Below are 22015 nucleotides of genomic sequence, written 5' to 3'. Positions count from 1 at the left end.
AGAACGCAAGCAGATCGGCAAATGTTGTAGGATTCATCATTGGCACCGCTCAGCTCCCGATGTGACAGTGAATGACCCTGGAGAACTCTTGAAATGTGAATGTAACTGAACTGCAATACCCCACACAACCTGTAGACAGGTGTGGCGTTCTTTTGGAGAGAGAGTAGCCATGTTTCTCATTTTTTAAGAGTGTCCTTTGTGCCTCAAGTCTTATAATGTGGCACCCAGAGAACAGTATGTCCTGGAAGCCATGCATGTAGGGAGAATACCATAAGGACATCAGCTCGCGCGCTGCCTATGAGGACACCGTCTGCCTCCATATCTGCCATCTTTACCAGGTTGTCCAGCTCGGGATCTTCGCTGAAGAATGGCTTATGCTCTTGTTCTTGCTGGTGCACAAAGTTCTCAATATCCACATCAAAACTGGCAGACGTGATGCACTCGGACCCCTGCGTGGCCTGCTCGCACTTCTCAAAAAGCAACGTCAACAGCGGGAACAACGGGTGTCTGAAAGGGAACCACAAATGTCTACATTAGTGACCATCTTAGGGAAAGAATGGCAGAAAAGGAACATGGATGTAACCATCTATAGCTATATATGGGATCAATATCTTAGAGCTGAGCTTCCATGACGTAACCCGACGGCTGGTCGATCATGGGCATGATAGAGCCGAGCATGGACACCTTCAGTCACCATCACCTCTTTGTCTTCCCTCTATCTCCACCCTAATCTGGCAATATCAATCCAAAGCTGTCAATCAAAGAAGGTGGGGAGGGGGGGAGATAGAGGGAAAACAAGTAGGTCGGATGGTGCATTTAATTGTATGGCCAAGAAATTGATGCGCAGAGTGCGTGTGCTTTGTTTGAACAGTCATTCTAAGCCAACACTCCTTTTAAAGCAACATGCATAATAGCCTATAAGTGCAATGGGGATGAGTCTATATATTCAGTGTATATCACTGCGCCCCAATCCATTAACAGGCTAATTTGCACGTGGCTTCAAAGCTTGATTGGTCAACGCTGACACACTGGATTACTACAAGGCTGATGTCGCTTTTGTTTCCTGCACTGGCACACTGGATTACTACAAGACTGGTGTCACTAGAGAACCATACAACTGGTTTCATCAGGAAAATCGACCTTCGGGCTCAATCACACGAGCGCATAAATCGGACGAGTGCAATGTGAGAAAACATTGCATTGCATTCTGACCATTGTTAGTAAAAGAGTCAGTTCTCATCTGTGAGTTTTCTCAGCTCGGATCGGACTTTAAGAAAAAAAAAAATCGCAGAATGCTACGATTGTCTGCAAGAGTCAGATCGCAATGCAAGTCAATAGGTACAAGAAAAAAAACGCACGGCACACAGATCATGTATGTGCCGTCCGATTTTCATGCACACATCTTCACAGGAAACCCAAACTCTTATTAGCTAAATACAGTGCCCAAACCATCAGAATACAGACATAAAATAGATATATAGATAGATCAGATAGCTAGATGTAATGTTGTAATTGAATGTAACAAGCGCCCTGCATATAATAAACTAATACCCTTTAGGGCCATTTGTGTGGCACTGAAGGGTGTTTAGCCTTATTTCATCTATTATATAAATGATTAAAAAATGACATGGGTCAACCCTATTTTTCATAACCAGCTAAGAGAAAGCAGACAGCCGCGGGCTGATATTACCAGACTGGGAAGAGCCAGATATCTATTAATTTTCACAGCCTATTAATATCAACACACAGTTGTATGTGTTGCCCTTGCTTGTAATCAAAAATTTTGGGGTGGGTAAGCAAAAAAATGAAATGGGGTACCCCCTATTTTTGATTACCAGCAAAGGCAACGCAGACAAGCTGTAGGCTGATAGTAATAGGCTGGAAATGTGAATGATTCTGTGGCCATTTCCAGTCTAAAAAAAAAAAAAAAACAGCCCTCAGCCGCCCCAGAGGTGGTGCATCCATTAGATGCGCCAATTTTGACGCTTTGCCAATACACCAGGGCAATCGGGAAAAGCTGAGGCAATCTGGGTAATTGCCTCGCTGACATCAAGCCCTGTTGTTATGAATAAATAGGCACCTGTAAAATACCCCCATTACTAATCCCATAGTCAAAAGAAATAAACACACACAGAAAAGTCCTTTATTTCTAAGAATCGCTCCTCGACAATTTCCCTCTTTTACCCATGTGTTAAAAAAAATAAACACCAGTCCACCATAATACAAAAAAATGGATGTCCCACGACGATTCCAGTCTTCTTCATATAGTGTATGGAGTCCCTTTAAGAAACTGAGTAGCAGCCAATGCCGAGTCTCACGCTGCGCTCCACGAGAACCCGGCTGCTGTGAGGAGCGGTGACGTCAGTCAGGTTACCGCCGTTCACAGCCGCTGGGTCACAGATGGCAGCACGAGAACCGGAATGATGAGCCATAACGTTATTTAGTTGAAAACTAGTTTTAAATTACATAGAGTATGTAAAAAATCATGTTAAAAATGCATTACATACAGATGTCATGCGGATGGTAGGTGACAATAATCGCATTGTAATGACATGACGCTCATCCCACTTTTCTGGATCAACATCAAACTGATTATTTTATACGTTATTGGGACTCCAGCCTAAAAAGGACCCTTTAAGACATTACCGTACTTCCAGAAAACGTCAGCATTATTTTTACTAAAATAAACAATACAGGTTTTGTGAGACAAAAAGAGCAAACAGAAAATGTCCAACCTCACACCATCAAAGCGCATGAGACCACCCCTGGTTTGGGAACACTGGTATTTGGACTCTGATACCACCCTGTGCATTCAATGAACAGTTTCAGTATCCACCCATAAAAGTCACATCTTCAGCAAGTGAGATGTTTGTGCAAGGGTGTGCATAATAAAAATGGTGAAATATCATGTAAATGGTCGACGATTAAATGATACGGATTGGAATAGCTGTCATTAAGATGACAGGAGCCCCAGCTTTCTTATTCCTTGCGCCCTTATTGCAGCAGCAGTGTGAAATACACCATGAAGTAATATGAAAGAGGCGATGAAAGGGTTAAGACGTTTGCGGGGTCTAATTTGCAGGCTCTAATGCTGCATCATATTATAGAGTAATCTGCGCTGATCCCAGTTTAATGCAAGGCTCTGAGTCCTGAGCAGAGAATATAAAGCGCTGCCTTGCCTGCCGTAATTTCGCCGGCCCTGCAGGGGCTTAGCCCAGGGATATGAAAGACAAATTCCAGACTGTGTTATGAATTATTGCGCCTTATAAACCTTCCAACTCTCAGCAGATGCCTCCTGCCATTTAAACAGGCACTAGATCAATTAGAAATGAAAAGGCACAAATCGACCCAGTGCAAGGGCACTAAATTACCAGGAACTAATAATCCGAGCAGTGGTGCCCGGTGGTGGGAGTTCAGCCGTGTGCCCTCAACCTCTGCACTAAATTTGGCAGAGGAGAGAATTAAAGTTGCAAGACTGGACAGGAGAAAGGAGTTTTCCTTCAACCTTGGAAAATTTCATGCCAACTAATATAGGGCCGATAAAATGATATAAATACACCCAGGTAGGAACTGTGGCTGGATCACCCATGCAGTGGTGCTAAAAGGGCCACTAGCTGTGGCTTATAACATGGGGAACAACTGTTTAGGCATCTACAAGAACAACATATAGTGATATACACTGACGAGCAGGGCCGATTTTAGGCAAAGTAGGACCCTGGGCAAAAGTTTAAAATGGGGCCCCAAATGCTAACATACTGCTCATTACACAAAAGCATTTTGGTTGTATTTACATGTGCTGAGTTTAGGCCACTAAACAAGCGTTAAGCCCGCACCTTTTCTGGCACTTGACTGCTAATGATGAGCAAATCGGATGCACGTCTCTAGCTCCACCCATCGACACCCGTCACATGACCGCAGGGTGCCGATGGGTTGCCATGACAACCTGGAGCATGAGACCTCTGTGGTTGTCATTGCCGAACTGCTATGAGCACCGGCCACGGATGAGCATTTTTGCTACATACAGCAGGGTTAGTGCAGCACAAGAGATCAGATGATCACAGCAGTCTCCTTTGAAGACTATTGAAGTATGTAAAAAGGTTAAAAAAAAAAATCAATCAATAATAAATATCAATAAAATCTTCAGCTTGGCGCTCACAAAATAAGCTGTCAGCTGGCCCAAGATCACGAAAAACGGAGACGCAACGTGTCTCCGAAATGGAGCTTTTTTTTTTTTAAAACAAACTTTGGATTTTTTTTTCACCACTTACGGTAAATAAAAAATAACCTAGACATGTTTGATATCTAGGAACTTGTTATGACCTGGAGTATCATAATGGAAGGTAAGTTTTAGCATTTGAAGAACATGGTAGCAAAAAAAAAAAACAATTGTGGAATTGAACTTTTTTTTGTAATTTATCCTATTTTTTCCCCGATTTCCAGTAAACTATATGGTAAAATCAATGGTGTATTTCAAAGTACAACTCGTCCCGCCGAAAAACAAGCCCTCACATATTGCCCGAAAAAAAAAGTTATTGCACTGGGAAGAAGGAGAGCAAAAAATATAAACGCAAAAACCCAAGGTGGTAAAGGGGCTAATTTTTATTATTTTGTTAGTATTTTGTAAATCCACTTTTGACTTTCAACACTGCCTGAATCCTTCTGGGCTGCTCTCAAATCAGATTCAAGCATTTGTAAGCTTGCGACCAGCCGGACCCTCACTCCTAATGTAACTGTTTACAATGTCTTACCTTATATTGAATTTATTGTCTGTATATGTCCCCGCTTAATTGAAAAGTGCTGCGGAATATGTTGGCACTATATAAAATAAAATGATTATCTCTTGATCGAAATCTGATCCCAGGTCTCTACTACATGTTCCCCATGTTGGTACATACTGGTCGCCTCACTTGGGTATGTATACAGCTTTCTCTTCACCTCTCCCCAGAAGTGCTGGATTAGGATGAGGTCTGGGGACAGTGGGGCGAATCCAGCACCTCTACTTCATTGTCAATAAACCATTTCTTCGACAATCTCAAAGTCTGTTTCTTTTCATATCCATAGTACTTGGGTGCACAAAGTAACTCATCTTGTAGGATACTCACATAATAGTTCAGAATTGAGACCACCATCAATCCTGGTCAAGTATGCAATGTCTTTGGCTGCAAAATAACCCCGTATCATCAGGCTTCCTCCATCGAACTTGACAGTTCCTTCAATTTCTTGATTCGTTAGCCCATTTTTCCCCTAGACACATCTGCACTCATCAGAGCCTACTCTATGGACTTTCGTCTCATCGCTCAAAATCACCCATTTCCAATCCTCTACTGTCCGCTTTTCTTACTTTTTTGCAATATCAAGCTAACACTTTTTATGACGTTATTGAAGTTCAGGCATCTTCACCATTTCATCCTCGTGTAACGTACATGACACGGTGCTGACCTGGACATCTGTGATCTCACTATTATGAAGCATACGAGCCTTCTCCACTGCCGTGCTTGTTGCGCCAGAACCAATAGACCTTATGATGAGCAGACTTGTTGATGAATGGATGGACGGACTTCATTTCGTATTCTTCCAGCTGTTATGGTGCTCGGTTGATGCAATTTGGCTATTTTCTTGGCCGAGAGATCGCTATTGAGGAGCTGGATGATGCAGTTTCTTCTTTGTGGTTGCTCTTCGATTCAAACCCGTGACCTTTCACTTAGGAATAAACCTAATAACACACTGAACTATTAGGGAAAAGGTTATTACACCACCAACTGTAACAATGCAGTGACATGACAAGAATCTGCAGAACTAATCATATGCTAAATAGTTGTATCAGTACATGAATGCAGCATCGGAACCATCGTCAGTACATCAATGCAGCATCAGAAACACCTTCAGTATACGAAAGCAGAGCCAGAAACATTGTTAGTACATTAATGCTGCACCAGAACCACCATCATTACATGAATGCTGTGCCAGAACCACAGTCAGTACGTGAATGCAGCATCAAAACCAATCAGTACATGTATGCAGCGCCAGAACCACAGTCAGTACATGAATGCAGCATCAAAACCACAGACAGTACATGAAGGCAGCACCATGTCCTCCCACATACTGCCTCTTTCCATACCTGCCCTAAACTACCTACCCAAGGGACAGGAAGCAGGAACGGTCAGGAATGGTAGAATTAGCAAGTGTTTCTAGCTACTTTACTACTTCACATGGCCTTTATTCAGGGGTGGCACAGCTGCAGACGACTTGCTCAGACCATGGAGGCTCTTACCAGTCCTGGATCCTCTGCATTTTATTTCTATCCCACGTAGCAAGCTGCAATACCTTGCAGGCTTCATGCCTAATTTTGGTGCAATATTGTGGAATGTACAGGCTATATGTATACAGCAGATAGCCGGCTTGCACCCTTTCTGTACATTTAGAGCTGAAGATCACTGTTTGCCTGGCGCAATCTGTAAGACAATGCGTTGGCATAGGATTATAATAGTATAGATGCACAGCGGGCTGGCTGTGGTGACCAGACCAGGCACTAAATTAGGATATGTTTACAAGTCCAGTAATCATCCGTTAATTAGCCATCCATTTTTCTTTTATTTATAAAGGATCCATTACTAATGAAAGAAAGTGGATGGCCAATTAACGGATCTGTTCTCCAGTAGAGATCATTTTTTAAAAACGGACTAAAAAGTTCTGTTCTGGACATTTGTAGCCTCAGCCATCTCTGCCTCCACTCTCACTTGATATTGCAGATATTTGTATTTAGGGGCATTATAATGACACTTCTATCTTTAAGGGCATCGTGTGGAGATTTGCTGCAGAAGACCGGAGAAGATGGACGTCTACAGAGACGGCTGTGGATGAGAAAACTCATCATGGGGTCGGGACAAGAAGAAGAAAAGGAGAACGACTACAGAGACAACGTCATCTATAAGGTACCTGGATGTAAATGTCATTTGTGATACTAATTCTCATGTTTTTTTTGTTAGGAACATTAAAGGGGTTGTCCAGGTCTGCGCTGTCTGCAGTCATTCTATGTGACTGCAGACTTCTGAATTCTCACAGTGTTCACTGAACGCTGTCAGGATTCTCTCGTGCGGGTAATTCACTTACATGCGGTCACATGCTGACTAGACATGTGTGGCCTCACTCAATGAAAATGAACACAGCGAGGCCTGGCACGTCTAGTCGGAATGTGGCCAGAAGTATACAAATCACATACTTGTGCTGACATGACTGTACATCGGCAAGGGAGAATCCTAAAAGTGTGCAGTGCATTCGTTGTGAGAATTCAGAAGCTGTAATGTCAGGACTCAGCTCTGCAGGTTCCAGTGTCATCACATGGACACTTCACTCATATGCGATTTTCATAGTTATGGTCCTGTGACAACGAGCTTCTCATCCTGCTTTCAGTTTTTTACTGAACATTGAGAGGATTAGGGAGAGCAGCTCGTGGCTACATGGCTAAGTGTGCAAGTCGCATATGTACTTTTGGGGGGGGGGCGCCGAACCAAATTCTTGCCCCGGGTGCCAGAAAGCCTAGATACGCCTCTGATTATATGATATCTCAAAAAAGGGGTGACAGATTCCCTTTAATGGGTCATTTTTACATATAATATAGGCATATATTATCACAAGAATAGTCAATGTTATGGTACATGACTTGCTTTATCCATTGTTCTATTCATTGAAATAGTGCACTTTTACCTATGTATATAATGATACACAGGATATTTACGAAGTGAGCTCATGCATGCCTTTTCCTGGCGTCCCACCCTGTGCATTCTCGTCTTTCCTGTCTTGTGCGGCTGCAGCCAGGCGCCGGCTGCCCCACGTGATCGCATCAGACTGGTGGGTTGAGGCACGGCTGCAGGATGTGCATGGTATTCGTGCGCATGCGCCGAATTCCGTATTGTGAATGGTTCCGGCCGATCATTTGATCAGAGGAACTGGAAATATAAGGACATATCCATAGTAAGCCAAGCCCCCTGAGGAAGCAACGATAAAGCGAAACGTACGTTGGGAATAGTGGGCCGGCGTGCTGCTAAAACTATACTAATGAGTAATTGCTGCTACATTTAATCCTTTCTCTATGCATTTATGGTTGTTAATATATGCGATTGCCCTATATATATTATACAATTGGATTATGTCTAGGATGGTTACTGTCTGAAAATTTTTCTTTATTGATAATTTATATATGCATTCACCCTTGGCCACTATGACTTATACAGCATCTCTGGCTCTTTCAACTCTAGTTTATATGTCACTGATTTACCCCAATTTTGCCCACTATTTAGGTGTTTACAGTTGTTAATTTTTTATAATAAAATACATATTTTTATTCATTAGCATAAACTCAGGTATCTCCTTTTTCGAAGAATTAATAGAGTTGCTAATTATTTCTTTTTGATTATCTTGGGCACTTTTTTGCATAGATATGCATAACTGAGAAGATGTGCTTTTGGAGACGTTTTTGCAGATTTATCATCCAAGTATGGATGCATTTTGCTTCCTCACAATGTTACATGGACTATTTTGTGTCATGGCAATGAAATCTTCGCAGGAAACGGCTGACGTAAAGGGTTAACGCGCCTCCGGATTCACAAGGTAAATAACCCTCTCTCTTTCTGCCATATTTCTGGGGAGAGTTTGATCTTCGTGGCGCAGAACAAATAAAAGGGCTGAACTGGCATGACATTTTACTGCAGACGAAGGATCCTTTGCAGCCACTAATAAAAAGGATTTGACACAGGCTAATAAAGAGGAATGCATCTCTCTAATGGCCTAATTGAGCGCATTCAGCACTGCTCTGCCTGGGAGCCAGCACGGCAAATGAAGGCCAGAGGCTCTGCGCCATGTAAATGCTTCCTCAATGGATTTCCTCTCCAATTTTATTCCTAGTGAGCCAAATGAAAAAAGGGTCATCAGCGGCAATAATGAGAGGGGCTCACGTATCCCCCGCTATGACCCTGGGTACACCCCACTGCTCTGTGCTTAGCTAATTAATAATCTATTATCCCATTTATATATTCTCAGGAAATATCGACCCTGATCGCCTCTTGGAAATAGGGTCTGATAGGATCTACTTTCCCCATCTGCTCTTCCATTCAGTATCAGGAAGGCAGTGCACGCGCAATGTCTCATGGCTTCTACGGATCCCGCGCTCCACCCGAAGCTGGCACCTGGCGAACGTCATCTGGCGACAGGACAAAATTCACACATGGATGAAGTGGATGCATGTATAGTTTATGGTATGTGAATATCCCGCGATGATGAAAGTCTTACTTCATCTTTATTGTGTCTGAAGCTCTGAGAACTTGTCTGTAAACACAAGGGGGGAAAAAAGCCACCAACAGGTAGAGCGAATAACAAAAGTGCGCAAGAAACGCCTGACTACTAATTCCTTGGTGAGCCTGGAAACTTATCAAGGTATACTCCCGAGAAAATTTAAATATAGTTTGGTATAAAACTATAACTTAAAATGTTTTACGCTTCTCTAAAAAAAAACTCAACAGTAGGTCGAAAAGCACAAAAACCCAGACCCTCGAAATCCACCCTCTGCTTGGCTGGAATAGATGACGTTCTGACTACCAGCCACCTGACTCTGCAGCCAATCAATCAATGGCCTCCATAGTCACGACTATACGGTCCGAGAGGGATTGTCGGGGCGGCAGCGTTAATGTAGAGGATTACCAGGGTAAGTATGGCTTTTCTTTCCTCTATAAGCATGGGATTCCACTGTTAAGAACTTGTCACTTGCCATAAATATGTAATAACTTACCCGGTGTAAATGCCCCTTTCACCATGAAACTTTTTTCTCTTTCCTGTGTCGCTGAGTTCCAAAGGTCTCGCCCCCTTGGTCAATAAGACCAGATTTGCATACAGGGCTCAAAAAGAAAGCGGGGACGATAACTTAGGAGCAATAAAAATATCAGATTCAGAAAAACGGCGGCATTTACACCAGGTAGAAAATAACATTTGTTATAAATGACTAGTCACTTCAGAAGTCCAGCGGGCAGTGCTACTCAATGATTGACACACTATCCAGTAGTAGGACCGCCCACTTGACTCCTAAGCCCAGACCAAGCACAGATACAGATTAATTCCTAAATATATTCAACATGACAAGTTCCTTTTTACTAGGTCTGTGCAGGGGATCGGAAGTTCTGCTTTAGGAAATCGAAGCTTTGACCACTTTGTGGTAATAAATCAGCAGAGAATAATGAACCTAAAAAGAAGGGAATCTTCCATAAAGGAAATTGTTCAAAGTCGGTTTTGCTTCTGGCTGCGTTTGATAGATTTTATGCAAATAAACCCAAGTTTTGCATAAATGTTTTATATAAAAGGTACTCCAAGTTTATCAAACACTCCTGTCCGGAGCAGTAGCTACAATTTTTATGTCATCTTCCTGCTGAAGTGACAACTGCAACTTTTTTATGAAGCAAAATTTTACAAAATCGGGATTAGACCTATTTGCATAGATAAATGCGACCACTTTGTCACCTGTATTTAAAAAATGTAGAGAGAAGTGTAAAGATCACTTTTCTTTTCTTGCAAAAAAAAAAATTGCCTACAAAATTTGCAACTTTTTGATGTAACAAAACTGGCAAAATATTCTTGATAAATAACCTCCAAGGTATTAAATGATGGATATTACTGTTAAGGGCCCAGATATTATCACCATTAATGGCATTCCCAGGGCTGAACGTATGTATTTACAGATGTTGAAGCAACAAAGTCTATTGTTTTGCCATTTTCTCAGAGGGTTTTTCCCCATAAAAGCAGCGGTTTTCCGATTTATATAAAACTTCTATATTAGCACTGGCCGTAATTGGCAGCTCTGAAATGAGTAAAGCACGTGGCAGCTGTGACATAATTACACTGGAATTAATTAGACTTTCTATATGAATCCCTGTAAAAGCTCACATTCCATTTTACAAGGCGATACATTATTACTAGCCAATTAATATTAATTTTATGTACGATAGTAGTAAAGGCTCAGATGACCTTGCAGTATATTCTGTGCTTGGCAAACTCTGCAGGCCGAGGTCCAAATGACTAGAGAGAAACAGATACAGTAGGTACGGAAAGTATTCAGACCCCTTTAAATTTTTCGCTCTTTGTTTCATTGCAGCCATTTGGTAAATTCAAAAAAGTTCATTTTTTCTCATTAATGTACACTCTGTACCCCATCTTAAGTGAAAAAAAAACAGATGTAGAAGTTTTTGCAAATGTATTAAAGAAAAACTGAAATATCAAAAGGTCATAAGTATTCAGACCCTTTGCTCAGACACTCATATGTAAGTCACATGCTGTCCATTTCCTTGTGATCCTCCTTGAGATGGTTCTACTCCTTCATTGGAGTCCAGCTGTGTTTAATTAAACTGATCGGACTTGATTTGGAAAGGCACAAACCTGTCTATATAAGACCTCACAGTGCATGTCAGACCAAATGAGAATCATGAGGTCAAAGGATCTGGCCAAGGAGCTCAGAGACAGAACTGTGGCAAGGCACACATCTGGCCAAGGTTACAAAAGAATTTCTGCAGTACTCAACGTTCATAAGAGTACAGTGGGCTCCATAATCCTTAAATGGAAGAAGTTTGGGATCACCAGAAGTCTTCCTAGACCTGGCCATCCAGCCAATCTGAGCAATCGTGGGTGAAGAGCCTTGGTGAGAGAGGTAAAGAAGAACCCGAAGATCACTGTGGCTGAGCTCCACAGATGTAGTAGGGAGATGGGAGAAAGTTCCACAAAGTCAGCTATCACTGCAGCCCTCCTCCAGTCGGGCCCAACGGAAGCCTCTCCTCAGTGCAAGACATATGAAAGCCTGCATAGAGTTTGCTAAAAAAAACACATGAAGGACTCCAAGACTATGAGGAATAAGATTCTCTGGCCTGATGAGATGAAGATAAAACTTTTTGGTGATAATTCTAAGCGGTATGTGTGGAGAAAACCAGGCACTGCACATCACCTGTCCAATACAATCCCAACAGTGAAACATGGTGGTGGCAGCATCATGCTATGGGGGCATTTTTCAGCTGCAGAGACAGGACAACTGGTTGCCATTGAAGGAAACATGAATGCGGCCAAGTACAGAGATATCCTGGATGAAAACCTCTTTCAGAGTGCTCTGGACCTCAGACTTGGCCAAAGGTTCACCTTCCAACAAGATAATGACCCTAAGCACACAGCTTAAATAACAAAGGAGTGGCTTCAGAACAACTCTGTGACCATTCTTGACTGGCCCAGCCAGAGCCCTGACCTAAACCCAATTGAGCATCTTATAACCATGTGATATTTCAGTTTTTCTTTTTTTTAATAAATTTGCATAAATTTCTACATTTGTTTTTTTTTCAGTCAAGATGGGGTGCAGGGTGTACATTAATGAGAAACAAAAACTTTTTTCAATTTATCAAATGGCTGCAATAAAACAAAGAGTGAAAAATTTAAAGGGCTCTGAATACTTTTTGTACCTACTGTAGATTTGCTTGTTTCACACTGGATAAGGCTGTGAATGGAGAAAGTCTTCATTGAGAACCTCAGCAGGTCCGGGTCCATCTCTCTGGCTCCAGGACGGTACATTGTTCAAGGAGATGATCTTATAGCTCAGATATGTCCTATTTTTGTTCTTGCTTTTTGCGCATAAGGGCTCCCTCAGGACTCAAAGATACCATTTTCTTCTTCTATGCAAAGGTTGGCTTGCACGGTGCAGACGTTGAGAAGTTAGTCGTGTGTTTCCAGTCTGGGTTTGCATATACCTTTCATTTTCTGCCTCCTGGAGGGTCCCACAGATTGCTGGACTCCACTGCAGTTTGGAAAGGTTTCATCTCTCAAGAATGAAGACATTTATTTTATTTACATTTATTTGTAATGTTAAAAAAATCAAAAGTCCAAATGAGGCCACAAAATGATTTCCCTTTTATCTGCGCTGATACTACGGAGCATGAAAGCCTCAGAGACCAAGTGTTAATTTGAATTGAATGGGGCCTTGTTAAATTTATTGACATGAAATGAAAAATCCCCACTGTGGTTTTGAACTGTCATGCTACCCAGAGGCAAGAAATTTTAATTAAAAAAAAAAAAAAAAAAAGCCTGCAAAAGAAAAAAATTATAACAGGCATCCTCCTCGCTTTCCTCTATACTCCAGTAACAGCAAGCAATGCCATCAGGAATCCACACAGTTTAATGTCCATATACTCCTCAGATAGCTGTTGGGTGAACACACGTCTGGCAGAAAACTCCCTCGCCCGACCCCCATACATATACATGCTCCGAGACGCTGAGAATGCATGTATTTTGCATTGGGACAGGGAAGTCCCCTGCTGTCTCTGCAGACTCTCCTGTCTCCTCCTTCATCCTCCTCTGCCCCCATCTCTCCACTCCATACTCACCTGAACTCCTGCAGATCACTCTATACCTCCCCCTAGACTTCTCTGTCCCCAGTCTCCTTCACACTCACGAGAACTGCCCAACAACCCCGACACCACCTCCTCCTCCAGACTCCTCGGTCGTCCTCCTTCCTCACCATTTTCAACTTGTCTGCTTGTTGTCAGTTAATGAGGCTGTCCCAATTCACCTATTCTCATTGATTTGTAATGATGGTGACTGGAAGACATTGTGAAATAAGTGGGCTGTGTGCAAATGTTAACTGTTTGTGTGTGATAAAAGTTGTTGTATTTTATCCTTATGGAAGGTTTATGACTCGTTCTCGTGGAGGCTCTGTCTCAAGGCTCTTCCTGGGAATGGGAGGAGATCTGTCTACTAAGGGGATCATTACCAGCATAGGGATACAGTTTGTATTACACAGCAAAACATATAGTTAATTCATGGGACTAGCCCATTAGCTGGGAGGCATTAGATGCATTTATAGGAGAAGCACTTTCTAGTTGAGTTCAGTCAAGAGAGAGTCAGTGAGAGTGTGGAGAGTGAGGAGTTTAGGATAGTCAAGAAGTGCTAGATAATGATGGTACAAATGGGTGCTAAGAAAACAGATGTTGCAAAGGTGGAAAGGTTCCTTCAGTGCAAGCCTCCTAACATTAGTAAGACATCCCAAGCTTTGTGTTGACGCCGGGACAGTCTTGGACCTAGGGCCCAGAAGGAACATTGAGTGTCTATGTCTTACTGGCGAGGAAGATGTTGGCCGGGTCAGAGCAAAAGGAAAGGATGGTGGGCTTCAGGGAAACTTATGCCAGATGAGAAGCTTCTTGGACCAACAGAAGATGTTGAGGTGGGGGCATGTCGGCCAAATGGAGTCAAGGGCTGATAATACACAGGACCAAGGGAACATCACCAAAAAGGGAATGTCTCAATATTTATGTATGCCGCAATTGCTTGTATTTATTTTGCACAGTAAAGCTGAACCTGTTGGACCGGACCCATGATCTCCTGTCACTTCAGTAACTGCTGCCACATTCAGTCCCAAGGATGGGGAGGTTACAAGGACTCTCAACCTACAAGTGAGGAAAGAACGAAATCCACAGCAGAACACCCCACACCTGTCTGACTGCTGTGTAGAAGAGGAGTTACTGGACAAAAGAGAACTCAGTCCCGGCCCACAGCAAACGGTCGTCTACCCCCCTTTAAATGGCGTTGCGAGAGTGTAGGGTCGAGCAGGTCCTCAGGATGTAGTGACGAGACAGGGTATGACTTGTAAATTAAACTTTTATAAATTGAAGCCACTAGGGCTATGCTGAACAGGCAAAAAGGGGTAACAAATCTGTCCTCGCAGGGATTCAATACAATAAACAATACTTTTCCCAGTAACTGGGAGTAACTCGGCTAGTCCAGGTGTCGAAGGCCGGAATATGGCCAAACTATGGTACCTATTGCAATAGTCCACTTATCCCTCCATGCGTCACTCGGGATCGCAGATGCGGCCTCTTAAAGAACGTTGATGCGGTGGCCTTGACACCACGATATTCCGGGAAGATGTAGGCTCGACAGGCCCTGAAGAAACGGTGCCGATGGGGCGCAACAGGCCCTGAAGAAATTATGCCGGTGGGGCGCAACAGGCCCTGAAGAAACTATGCCAGTGGGGCGCAACAGGCCCTGAAGAAACGATGCCGGTGGGGCGCAACAGGCCCTGAAGAAGCAATGCTGGCGGGGCGCGGTAATGACGCAGTTCCCCCAAATGGCCGGTGGCTGTCCTCCGCTAAGGGTCCCTCCGTAACCGGGACATGCACCTCTAACGTCGCCTATGGCGAAGTGGCGTCCCCTGAAGCCGTGATGACGGGGTCGCCGCGGTGGGAGAAGGCCGGGAGGCAGTGTCCAGACCTCTGTGGCCGTTTTATCTGTAGTCACAGATGCGACCTGAGGTAAAGGATCTCTCCCACAAAGGCGGGGGAAGGCTGGCGTGGCTCTCTGAGAAAGTGGGCGGGAAGTGGCCTCCGGTAAAAGTCTCTCACTTCTCACTTGTCGGTGAGTGCGCAGTCTCCTCCTCACAGGCTCCTGTCGGTGTCCCCTCCAGTTACCCGGCTTCCTGCCTCCTGTCCCACTCTCTCCCAACTGCCAACTGAGCGCGCCCCCTGCTCTTTTTATCCTCGCCCTGCCGCCAATTTCCCTGACAACTCCAGTCATGTCTCTCCCTTTACTGTTCTCCCAGTATTGTTCCCTCAGGAACCCTGATGGCGGTACCCTGGGTACTGGCCCTGTCACTGTCTGGGAGTCCTCCTCCCCACATTCCCCCAACCTGTAAGCTCGCCAGTCCTCGGGTGAGGACCTTAGTCTATTGAGATCGGTCTGCAGGGGTTTCAATGTTCGTTGCAATATGAATTGATCTTGTCCATATCGTTCAGGGGGTTAGCCGGCTGTTGACCGCTCGGAGCGTCTAAGTTCAACTGGGGTAGAGTCGTCTGGGGTGGTGGACACTGGTGGGCTGATTGGTGCGGGTGGGCTAATTGTGTCAGTTGATTCATTACTGAGTGGAGGGCCTCTGTGTCCTGGAAGACAATCTTCGTTGTCGTCCGGGTCCCAACATACAGAAGACGGTTCAGATATCGACGGGGTAGACTCCGGTTGCTTCGGGTCGGGGGAAGTACACGGGAGTAACATGTTACGATACACAATACGAGTGGGCAGTGTTTCATCCTCCTCGGGTCGTATTTCGTACACCGGTCCGTCTGGATGGACATGGCGTAAGACCCAATAAGGACTTTCTTCCCAACGCAGCTCTGGGGGCGTTGATCTAGTACGAGCACCCGGTCCCCACTTTGAAGGTGAGGAGGTGGGGTTGCATCCTTCCCTGGGTGCTCCCAGTCTCGGAGCTTTGTGTGTACAATTCGGTGAAGAGTTTGCAGCCGGTGACGATGATTTCAGACCCAAGACGACACTCCAGTCCAGGGCTGAGGCTCTTCGGGGTCCAACTCCACCTCCGTGATCCCTTTACCTTCTCGTCCGAACAACAGGGAGTAAGGGGTATAGCCAGTCACTCGATGTACCCTATTGTTATAGACCCAAACTAATTCAGAAACATATTCGGGCCAATGGGCCTTCTTGTCACTCTCCAGAGTGCGCAACATCTGAATCAATGTCCGATTAAAACGTTCACAAGCCCCATTTCCTTGCGGGTGATACGGTGTGGTCCGAGATTTGTAGTGATGTAGTTCTTCCATGACTTTTCCCAAAAAACATGCTCCCTGATCAGAATGTATTTGTTGAGGACAGCCGTATACTTGTATAAAGTTTCTACAAATTGCGGAGGCAGCTGACTCTGCGGTCTGATCCCGAATGGGGTTGACCACAGTGAACTTGGTGAAATGATCTACCATGACGAGCAGGCTCGGACTGGCCCACCGAGGTACCGTTGGATCCCTCGGTGGGCCCCGCCCCCGAATGTCACTGTCACTCACTGGTCGCTCATACCCAGGGGCAGGGCCGGCGTCCGCACCCGGCGAGATGGGAGGGCCCACTCACGCTGTCTGGGATACCCGCCGGCCGCCGCCACGCCCCCCATGTACTGACCCCCTCCTGCTCCCTCCGCGAGGGACCCACGCAGTGACGCAGCCCCTTACTGCCAGCAATGATCATCGCTTCCTTCGGCTGTAATCTTGTGTACGGTGCCAGCACAGGACCTGAGGTCACAGGAGGGGAGGAGTCAGGTCACATGGTCAGGGTGGCTGCAGGACTCTGCTGTGCTGGTCGCTTTTCATTATGGTGCTGGTCTGGATGGATGAGGTAACGTTTATGTGTGGGACAGTGGGGTCAGGGAGGGGTTTAACAAGGTGGATGTAGCAGAGCCGTGTGTGTACTTTGTGTGGGGTCAGGAGGGCTTTTACAAGGTGGATGTAGCAGGGCCGTGTGTGTACTTTGTGTGGGGTCAGGAGGGGTTTTACAAGGTGGATGTAGCAGTGCCGTGTATGTACTTGTGTGGGGTCAGGAGGGGTTTACAAGGTGGATGTAGCAGAGCCGTGTGTACTTGTGTGGGGTCAGGGAGGGGTTTTACAAGGTGGATGTAGCAGAGCCGTGTGTACTTGTGTGGGGTCAGGGAGGGGTTTTACAAGGTGGATGTAGCAGAGCCGTGTGTACTTGTGTGGGGTCAGGAGGGGTTTTACAAGGTGGATGTAGCAGAGCCGTGTGTGTACTTGTGTGGGGTCAGGAGGGGTTTTACAAGGTGGATGTAGCAGAGCCGTGTGTGTACTTGTGTGGGGTCAGGAGGGGTTTACAAGGTGGATGTAGCAGAGCCGTGTGTGTACTTGTGTGGGGTCAGGGAGGGGTTTAACAAGGAGGATGTAGCAGAGCCGTGTGTGTACTTGTGTGGGGTCAGGGAGGGGTTTTACAAGGTGGATGTAGCAGAGCCGTGTGTGTACTTGTGTGGGGTTAGGAGGGGTTTACAAGGTGGATGTAGCAGAGCAGTGTGTACTTGTGTGGGGTCAGGAGGGGTTTTACAAGGTGGATGTAGCAGAGCCGTGTGTGTACTTGTGTGGGGTCAGGAGGGGTTTTACAAGGTGGATGTAGCAGAGCCGTGTGTGTACTTGTGTGGGGTCAGGAGGGGTTTACAAGGTGGATGTAGCAGAGCCGTGTGTGTACTTGTGTGGGGTCAGGGAGGGGTTTAACAAGGAGGATGTAGCAGAGCCGTGTGTGTACTTGTGTGGGGTCAGGGAGGGGTTTTACAAGGTGGATGTAGCAGCGCCGTGTGTGTACTTGTGTGGGGTTAGGAGGGGTTTACAAGGTGGATGTAGCAGAGCCGTGTGTGTACTTGTGTGGGGTCAGGGAGGGGTTTAACAAGGTGGATGTAGCAGAGCCGTGTGTGTTCTTGGGTGGGGTCAGGAGGGGTTTACAAGTTGTACGGAGCAGAGCCGTGTGTGTACGAGTTGTACGGAGCGAAGCCGTGTGTGTACGAGATGTACGGAGCAGAGCCGTGTGTGTACGAGGTGTACGGAGCAGAGCCGTGTGTGTACGAGGTGTACGGAGCGAAGCCGTGTGTGTACGAGGTGTATGGAGCAGAGCCGTGTGTGTACGAGATGTACGAAACGGAGCCCTGTGTGTACGGAGCTGAGCCGTGTGTTTATGGAGCGAAGCAGAGCCGGGGGTGTACGGAGTGAAGCTGCGTGTGTACAAGGTGTACGGAGCGGAGCCGTGTGTGTACGAGGCATACAAAGCGGAGCCGTGCGTGTACGAGGTGTATGGTGGGGAGCATTTATACCTCCCGAGTTCCAACTGTCCCGGATCCAGCGAGACAGTCACGATTTTGAGAGAGAGACTGCCCCAGCCGGGAGCTTACTTTCCCCGCGGGACACAGGAGTACACAGCGGAGCCCCAAGGAGCAATTTAAAACTTGCACGTAACGTTCTACCGGAAGTGACGTGCTGGAAGCTGACCAGAAATTAGGTTATTTCAGTAGGAGATTGTGACGGAACCATGGAGGCACTTCAGGGAATGCTTCAGATCCATCACCGTGTCCTCCTCTGACAGCGGACAGCGAGATCGCCTTGGAATCAGGGATGTCGGCCATGTTAGCGGATCATGATATGTCCTGCACCAGGAGGCTCAGGTAGGCACTACAATGGGAGCTGGGCTGCTATAGTATCTTTATAGAATTTTTCTTTCTCTGTTTTTTTCTCTCTCTGTTCTTTCTCTCTAATCTTTTTTTTCTCTCTCTCTGTTCTTTCGCTCTCTGTTCTCTTTCTTTCTGTCTCTGTTCTTTCTCTCTGTCTGTTCTCTCTCTCTGTTCTTTCTTTCCCCTCTTCCTCTCTGTTCTTTCCCCTCTTTCTTTTTCTCTCTACCTCTCTGTTCTTTCTTTCCCCTCCTTCTTTTTCTCTCTCTCCCTGTTCTTTTTTTTCTGTCAACTCTTTTTCTCTCTCCGTTCTTTCTTTCCCCTTTTTTCTCTCCCTCTCTTTTCTTTATTCCCCTCTTTCTTTCTTTCTCTCTCTGTTCTTTTTTTCTGTCCACTCTTTCTTTCTCTTTGTTCTTTTTCTTTCTTTCTTTCTTTCTTCTTTCTCTCTGTTCTTTCTTTACCCTCTTTCTTTCTCTATCTGTTCTTTCTTTCTTTACCCTCTTTCTTTCTCTTTCTCTCTGTTCTTTTTTTCTCTCTGTTCTTCCTTTCTTTCTCTCTGTTCTTTTCTTTCTTTCTTTCTCTGTTCGTTCTTTCTATGTTCTTTCTTTCTTTCTTTCTCTCTCTGTATCTTTCTCTGTTCTTCCTTCCATTCTTTCTCTTTCTTTCTCTGTTCTTTATTTCCCCTCTCTTCTTTCTTTCATGCGCACACTATTAATCAATAGCCTCCATCACATGAACGTGTTTTGCCACAGAGCGAGTGTCCGTGTGGATCACATGCGTGTCCGTGTGATCCACACAGAGAGAAGTCCGTTTTGGCCGTCACCACGGATGTCACACGGCATGAGTCGTGGTATGTGTTAAGGGGGGCCAACTGAGACTTTTTCGCCCGGGGCCCTCAAAAACCTGGAGCCGGCCCTGCCCAGGGGTGGGATTCAGAAGGTTCTCCCCGGTTCGGTGGAACCGGTTGTTAAAAAAGCAGCCAGTTCCCCGAACCGGGGAGATTCACAGCCGCGATCCGGTACTTTGATGTTCCTGCAGTGCAGCAGGCAAGGAGCAGGAGCAGAGGAGGACTCTTGCTCTGCTTCCTAGTCCCGCCCGCCGCGCCGGATACCGCGCATTGATACGTCGGGTCGTTCTCTGCTCTGTCTCTGACTACTGGACAGAGCACAGCACACCCCGGAGGCCCCCGCCCCGCGCACTGATTCCTGCGCACAGTGCAGCATTGGCGGGTAACTGGAGCTCGCTGGAGGAGTCACCGCCACTGCCCAGACTTGTCAAGTCAATGTGAGCTGAGCCCAGGCAGCGTGACGGACCGGTGATTTGCGCACACCCGGAGGCCGGAGGAGCAGGACGGGCGGTGCAGGGCCTGGCCATCCAGGAGGCCTCAACCGCAGCCGCGGAATTACAGTGACAGTCTTCTTCTTCTTCAGAGTCAGACGCGTCGCAGCCTGTCGCCTGTGTATCTGGTACACAGGCCAACGCCGGGTCAGTGAGTTACTGTCTGTATGTGCTGCGTATTGGGGACCTGTGCTGCCTATTAGGGACCTGTGCCTGCCTACTGGGGACCTGTGCTGCCTATTAGGGACCTGTACTGCCTACTAGGGACCTGTGCCTGCCTATTGGAGACCTGTGCTGCCTACTAGGGACCTGTGCCTGCCTATTGGGGACCTGTGCTGCCTATTAGGGAACAATGCTGCCTATTAGGGACCTATGCCTGCCTATTGGGGACCTGTGCTGCCTATTGGGGACCTGTGCTGCCTATTGGGGACCTGTGCTGCCTATAGGGACCTGTGCTGTCTATTGGGGACCTGTGCTGCCTATTGGGGACCAATGCTGCCTATAGGGAACAATGCTGCCTATTGGGGACCTGTGCTGCCTATTGGGACCTGTGCTGCCTATTGGGGACCTGTGCTGCCTATTGGGTACAATGCTACCTATTGGGGACCTGTGCTGCCTATTGGGGACCTGTGCTCCTTATTTGGGACCAATGCTGCCTATTGGGGACCAATGCTGCCTATTGGGAACAATGCTGCCTATTGGGGAACAATGCTGCCTATTGGGGAACAATGCTGCCTATTGGGGACCTGTGCTGCCTATTGGGGACCTTTGCTCCCTATTTGGGACCAATGCTGCCTATTGGGGACCAATGCTGCCTATTGGGGACCTGTGCTGCCTATTGGGGACCAATGCTGCCTATTGGGGACCTATGCTGCCTATTGGGGATGTGTGCTACCTATTGGGGACCTGTGCTGCCTTTTGGGGACCTGTGCTGCCTATTGGGAACCTGTGCTGCCTATAGGGACCAATGCTGCCTATTGGGGACCTGTGCTGCCTATTGGGGACGTGTGCTACCTATTGGGGACCTGTGCTACCTTTTGGGGACCTGTGCTGCCTATTGGGGACCTGTGCTGCCTATCTGGACCAATGCTGCCTATTGGGGACCTGTGCTGCCTATTGGGGCAGCTAATCGCATGGGTACCGGGAGGCTTTCGCCGCTAAGACCGGCAGGCAGCAACGCTGCCTGGCTGGTCCGGGCGAATTTTAGCCCCCCCTGCAGATACGAACGCTTCGATTGGCTGGGCTGTGTAGCATCTACCATGGAACTCTTGTTGGGACAAAGTGATCACTATACCCCCTACGTCAATCCTTGGGGGTGTAGATTCCAAAATGGGGTCACTTTTTAACTTCAAAGTAACACAGGTCAGATTTGCAAAAAATGGCCTGGGCATTAAGGTGAAAACAGGCCTGCGGCCCTAAAGGATTAAATGAATCGTAGTGCGGAAAGATCTGCAGCATATGAACAACGGTGCAGCTTTTAGTAGAATTAGGATGCTGAAATGATGCAGATTTGGCGTGGGATATACGGCAAAAGAACCCATGGTGTAATTCCGCGGTCTCAAAGCCTAAATGTTGAGTTGTACATTACTGTAGGTGGGCCCCTAAAATTAATTCCCTTGGTGGGCCCTAGACACCCCAGTCCGACCCTGATGACGAAAGTGTTCGCATCCCTGAAATGCGGGC

General features: G+C 46.3%; 1 protein-coding gene across 31 annotated transcripts in view; it reads right to left on the bottom strand.

Moving 5' to 3' along the window:
- The window catches only part of PKNOX2 (PBX/knotted 1 homeobox 2), a 485162-nt gene that overhangs the window by 33645 nt on the left and 429502 nt on the right, over positions 1 to 22015 (bottom strand). For all 31 annotated transcript variants that reach the window (XM_073584917.1, XM_073584921.1, XM_073584907.1 and 28 more), the window contains one exon: positions 336 to 507. In XM_073584917.1, the coding sequence (XP_073441018.1) occupies positions 336 to 507 (172 nt within the window). The remainder of the gene's footprint in view (positions 1 to 335; positions 508 to 22015) is intronic.

This window comes from Dendrobates tinctorius, unplaced genomic scaffold, assembly GCF_039654945.1.
Source record: "Dendrobates tinctorius isolate UK_male_01 unplaced genomic scaffold, ASM3965494v1 ptg000086l, whole genome shotgun sequence".
Lineage (NCBI taxonomy): Eukaryota > Metazoa > Chordata > Amphibia > Anura > Dendrobatidae > Dendrobates > Dendrobates tinctorius.
Note: the sequence above shows the minus strand (reverse complement) of the source record. Positions and strands in the feature narration are given on the sequence as shown.